The sequence below is a fragment of the Gavialis gangeticus genome, unplaced genomic scaffold (genome assembly GCF_001723915.1).
Source record: "Gavialis gangeticus isolate Ggan-Ray unplaced genomic scaffold, GavGan_comp1, whole genome shotgun sequence".
Lineage (NCBI taxonomy): Eukaryota > Metazoa > Chordata > Crocodylia > Gavialidae > Gavialis > Gavialis gangeticus.
This window is the reverse complement of record NW_017729000.1, coordinates 22,586,743-22,592,829: the sequence shown is the minus strand read 5'-3', so window position 1 is coordinate 22,592,829 and position 6,087 is coordinate 22,586,743. Positions and strand designations below refer to the sequence as shown.

Here is a 6,087-nt window from a genome sequence, read left to right as displayed (position 1 = left end):
TCAAGACCTTCCCCAGGATAGAGGTCAGGCTGATGGCCCCGTAATTTGCCAGATCTACTTTCCTCCCTTTCTTGAAGATAGGCATGACATTGGCCCTCTTCCAATCTTTGGGTGCTTCACCAGAGTGCCAAGAGCTCTCAAAGATCCATGCCGGGGCTAAGCTATGATGCTCACCAGCTCCCTGAGTACCCTTGGGTGTAACTCATCAGGGCCGGCTGACTTGAAGGTATCCAGCCTTTCAAGGTGTTCCTTCACAAGGTCAGCATTGATGGAGGGCAAGGAATCTCCCTCACTCGGGCTTCCCTGACCCATAGTGGGCAGGGCCGTCCCATGGGACTGGTGAAAAACTGATGCAAGGTACCCGTTTAGCAAGTTCGCTTTTTCCTGGGCATTAGTTGTCAGTTGCCCCATCTGGTTTAGCAGGGGTCCACTGTTGCCCTTGCTTTTCTTCTGGCTCCCCACATATCATATTAATTGAAAGTAGATATACCTAGCAAACCCTGCATCTTGTGAGTTTTGCCTGTAGTCCATTTTTGGGTGTGCAGCTGGGGTCTAGCAAATGAGCTTAGGATAGGTAATGAGAAATCCAAGATTTGGTTACTGTGCCACTAACTAGATGTGTAACTGAGCAAAATTGCCATGCTCTTCTTGCCTCTGTTACCCACTCTGTCAAATGGTCATGCTTGCCTGTCCTTGCAAGAAGCTTTTAGAGCTACAAAAGAAAAGTGTGGTGATTACAAATGTTATCATTTGTGTGGTGGCTGTAGCCAGTTCAAACCCAGGTTGAGTTTCTGGCTGGTTCATGATGGCAAAATTCCCAGTAAAAGGATGATGCTTCCAGAGTGTACCAGGGCTCTTTGAAGTAACAGCTGAGCTTCTGAATGGGATGTATGCTCTGTTCTTAGCCTTGGCATGGAAGCACCTTTTCATTGGTAATGCTAAGCTTTCCAAAGTAGTGGCAGGGCATGACCCGAATCTCAGAGAGCAGAAAAAAGCTGGGAGAAAGCCAGAGTGTGTTATGAAACAGACTGGCTGGCAAATAGGATCTGGCTGGGAATTCTCCAAGGGTGCAGTAAGGTGCATCACCATTGGGGATTAATGTCCTTCCTGGCTGAGGTCACTCATGAGAGCCATATGTGAGGTATGACTTAATCCTTAGCACTATATAATCTGTCCATAATAAATACGTAGAAGGCTTTTAATACCTTCCATCAGGAAGGAGACCCAGCCAAGGAGCTTCTAACCAGGTCACTGATGAGCAGGCTTACCCCTCCCTCTGTGTCATTTTTATTAATCACTTGAAACGTATGTTGAGTAATGATTACAAACAGCATGTATAGCTAATTAACAACAGAAGGGAAGGTAGGGCTGTGAAGCTGAACACAAATGTTGGATTGATTTCATCAAGATTTCAATCAAACTCACTGACCTCATGGTAGTTATTCTTCCTCTCCCTCCCCATCCCCTCCACCAAAAAGAGGTAAAAAAAACTTGGCAGCTGTTTGCTTCTTCATTTGAAAATCTGGATCAATAGGACATGTGATTCACCAACTGGAAATTGATGGCCCAGAGAGTCTGTCCAGGTCTATTTCAACCATGCAGTTAGTCCAATAAAAGTTATCGCCTGCAAAAATCATTGCCTCATCAGAGTAAAAGCACTTTTGACCCATTCTTCAACTCTCCTTAATCTATACGGTCTGTTATTGTGTAAACTCCTCTAGCAGACATCTTTCATCTATATACCTGTCAAGCCACTGAGCACGCTTTAATCACAGGTAAAAATAATATTGAGTTCTTACTGGTGAAGGCAGCTTATTTGATAGTGAGTTCCCATAGTTTTGCCACAGAATATAGCAGCATATAGCTTATCTAACATGCTTATCTTGTGTGTCTGGATACCACAAAATTTTGAGATAGGAAGGATCTGTTAGGTAATCTTATCTTTTTCCTTGGTCCAGTAAAGGACTTTCCCCTGCAGGATATATTCCAGAGCTTTTTCTGAACTAGTTCTTAAATATCACAGGCATTTGGGCTTTTAAACGGTGTCTGCACTGGATGTTTTGGGCTTTATTTTTAAGTGTTCATAATAGTCATAAATAATGGAACTGATAAGATTTGTAACAATCATGAATAGTCGGTTGATTTTTTTTTTTCTTTCTTTCTTGTATTCCTTCTATCCTTTTCTGTAGGTTTTTTTTTTTTTTAATCTTGTTTGCTAATTTAAGTATCTGATACCTTTTGTAGGAGCTACAGAATGATTCTCCTCTTAGTTTCATTTTGCTGTTTTTAATTACCATCCAGAATTCAAAGTGAAACCATCAGGGAAAGATAAGTGTGGAGAGGAGGTGCAAGGGAAGTCTCAGCAGCCAGAAAGGCAAAGTCAAGAGATAGGAACTGGAGAAGCTTGTGAAACCCACTTTCAGTTTGGGCAGGGTTATTCACAGGGGTCTTGATCCCTCATGTTCTGTTGTGCAAACTACCTCTGCCTCTGCTGCATAAACTACATAGCAGTAGCTAAACCAGTGAGCCTTCTTTCCTATGGAATAAGCAGGACCTAGCAGTTTCTAAAACCTTTTCTCCCCTACTGGCTTCCCCTTTTACTGAAGGCTGTAGGAACACGGAGGGCCAGTGCACTAGATGTTCACCTCTGGAAGCAAAAGGTTCATTGCTTACATCGTAGGCAGAAACCCATGTTGGAAAAGGGGAGACCATGTTAGTCCTGCAGGTGTGAGTAAGGCAGGCACAGCTCACTTATGACATGCATCAAGTCACTAGTATTTTAGCCCCATATAATTTTAACTCTCCAGAAGGACTCCTCTGATTTCTGTCTTTGACCCAAACTAACCCAAACCATTTAAAAGTTTTTACTTTGTTTTCCTGGGCAAGTACTTTTTCCCTTAGTGGAAAAGAGCCACATGCGTCAGTCAGAACTTGAAACCATCTGCACTCTTCTCTCTGGCAGAGTTAACGAGCTGTACGTAGACGACCCAGACAAAGACAGTGGAGGGAAAATAGAAGTGAATTTGAACATCAGTTTACCGAACCTGCACTGTGAACGTGAGTACCTTCTTTGAGGCCAGAATGTTTCCCATATTTTTAGAGTTGGCTGCTTAAGGCTCTGAGTCTACGCATTCCACCTTTCAAGGGCAGGGTGCAGTCCCCATCCTGTGTTCTAATTTTGCCTTTTTTTCAGGAAAGAAATAAATCAGTGCCCTCCTAATGAATCTTTCTTTTATAGAAAAATAAAGGCTTATGCAGTTGGGGCAGGAATCAGAGATGCAGTTTTACTGCATCAGTCTCTTCACTTAAGAGTCATTTCTGCCAACAGTGTCACAGACCAATGACCCTGCTTCTGAGGTGGGAGGGAGAGGTCAGGTTTCTGGAGCCTCTGTAGATGCCCCATTATCCCATATTCTAAGCTAGGTCTACCCTTTAGTCTGACCATGCCTAGCAGTGGAACACTTATTTTATCACTGCAGCTTTGACTAGCATTGTGGCTCCTGTACCTAAGATCCATCTCATTCTTATTTCATCAAGGCCTCTTTTTTGTGTCTAGGAGTAAGAAATCTCCTGAGTTTATTAACAGTTCTGAATCCAGGTACCACATGTTCCCTTTAGCAGATCACTTAACTTGTTTGCCTCAAGTTTCACCCTCTGGAAAACATTTACATTGCAGGGGTCTGCCATTAAATTTGTCTGTCAGACACTCTGAGGCTTAAACATTTTGTTGGTTAATCCATGGATTTTAATGAGCAGACCAGATGCTTAGTTTTTTAACAGGTGAATTAAATGGTGTGATTCTGTGCAATGTCAGGGGGACACTGTATTTTTCCATACAAATAATTATTTATGCAATCCCCTGTTCTTTGTCTTATCTTTTTCTTCCCATCTGTGTAGTGGTTGGACTGGATATTCAAGATGAAATGGGAAGGCATGAAGTTGGTCACATCGATAACTCGATGAAAATCCCCCTCAATAATGGAGATGGCTGCAGGTTTGAGGGCCATTTCAGTATCAATAAGGTGAGTGTCAACAGCAGCTGGTGGGTGTTTGAGGGTTCAGGAGCCACTAGCACAACCAAAGCATAAAGTGCACTTACCAAACCCTACATATGAATGGCCCTGCAGTCAGCATCTTTACTGCTTTATCAGTAGTCTATGGGTTCAGATCCCACATCAGGTCACGAGTTCAGCCTGATGCCATGGTACTGTACTAAGAAAATGGCCGCATAGTTAGAACTGTGGGAGATGTTAAATCATGCTTCCTTCTTACCCCTTTGCCCTGGAGGCAGCTCTTGAATACTGGTGAATAGCCTTGTGTAGCAGCCATCATACTGCCTTTCAGTAAGGCAGGCTCTAATTTCTAAGGCTCTGTGTGGGCTATTGGCAAAAGCACGACAGCTTTTGTGTTTGCCCTTCACAATCACGGCACCTCCAGTATGTGACTCATAGCACTGCAAAGGACTTTGGCTCATCTTTATCCAAACCCTCTCCTGTTCCAAGAGCCATGTAGCAGCTGAATGCTTCTTACTAAGGGATGCCATCTTAACAAAGGTGGCTTCATATAAGGTGCTTGGAATGTGCAAGCACATGTCCTGCTTGTAGAGGTGAAGCTCTGCCTTTATCTGAGGGAATGAAAATTCAGGCCTAGGGTAGGTTCCTGTCCGTGCTGGGTGTGTCCAGACCTGGATCATCTTGCTAGTAATGTTACAGATGAATTGACTAGCTGGGCTGGGGGTGGAGACTGAAGGTGTGGCATGCTGGTGTCATAATAAGGGTGCAGCCTTTATTCACGCCCCATCAAGTACCACAGGCTACAGAATCCTACTTCCTTCTCCTCCTACCAGGTCATGTTAAATCACATTTAAAAATAACAGTCAAAACCTCTTGATAACACTGCAACACAAAGAAGAGTTTGGGGCTTAAAGTTGAGGAACTTTCACTCGCCTTTAAGCAGCCAGTGCTACTGATGACCAGGGATCCTGGTTTTCCCTGATTAAAAAAAAAAGCATTGCAAATTCTCTAATAAACCCCCCCAAATCTGTGATTAAACTGAAAGACCCCCCAGCCCCCCTGGTGCTTCTCATTCCCTTCCAACATTCCCTGGCCCTGCTGGTGCCCCTTGCCCCCCACCCACACCTGCTCCCCCAGCTTCGCCAGTGGGGGCTCCCAACTGCCAGGGCTACGGGGCCAGGGACCCGGGTCTGTGGTCCCCTGTCTCTGGGAGGAGGTGGTGGCTGCTGCAGCAAAGTGGAGCCTGGCTCCCCCTGCTGCTGCCTGCTGTAGGCTTGGGGGGGTGCTCCCTGCTGTGGCGTGCAGTCCTGGGGGTCACGGGGACCCATGCCCTCCAGATCTGTGCATGGTGCAGGGGTTGCCTAATGTGGGCGCCCACCCTGGTGCCCTCATCTGGTGCCTCTGCAGTCCAGCATGTGTGACGCAGCGCTGCAAAGAACAGTGGAGCCGTGAAACAAGCTGCCTGCCACTGTGAGCTCTGTGGTGTCCTGGCAAGGCATCCCCTGCCTGCATGGCTGCAGTGGGGGCAGCAGCGCAGGGCTGCATGCAGGTGATGCGGGCAGTGCAGAGTTCACAGCGTCAGGTAGCTTTCTGTGCAACTAGACTGTTCCCTACAGTGCTGGGTCATACATGCTGGGTTGCGGAGGCCTCAGTGGAGGGCAGCAGGGTGGGGAGCACAAGCCTAAAGCAGGCAGTGCACAGCCCCTGAACCATGCACAGGTATGGGGGCACGGGTAACCCCTGCCGCCTTGGGAGTACACACAAAGACAGGGAACAGCCCCCCTCCCGCCTGTGCCCGCAGCAGGCAGCCCACCCCGTGCACAGGTCTGGGGGGGGGCACAGGTGCCCCCTGCCCCCCCTGAGACCGCACACAGCAGCAGGGAGCCGGCCCTGCCCCCCACCCCCGCCTCCTGGATGGGCTGCCGACAACCCAATCCCGCTCCCCGCTGGGGCCCTGCAGCTGTGTGTTGTGGCCCTGGGCCCCAAGCTCCAGGCACTGCCCGGCTGGGCAGCAGCCCCAGCCCTACTCAGCTCCCTCCCTCCCTCCCTCTGGGGGCCTCAATTCCACCCCCCC

The 6,087-nt window shown here is 47.4% G+C and overlaps 1 protein-coding gene across 2 annotated transcripts in view; it reads left to right on the top strand.

Moving 5' to 3' along the window:
* The window catches only part of ERGIC1 (endoplasmic reticulum-golgi intermediate compartment 1), a 100,639-nt gene that overhangs the window by 63,364 nt on the left and 31,188 nt on the right, over nucleotides 1-6,087 (top strand). For both annotated transcript variants that reach the window (XM_019506410.1, XM_019506409.1), the window contains exons 4-5: nucleotides 2,963-3,057; nucleotides 3,898-4,022. In XM_019506410.1, coding sequence (XP_019361955.1) covers nucleotides 2,963-3,057; nucleotides 3,898-4,022 — 220 coding nt within the window. The remainder of the gene's footprint in view (nucleotides 1-2,962; nucleotides 3,058-3,897; nucleotides 4,023-6,087) is intronic.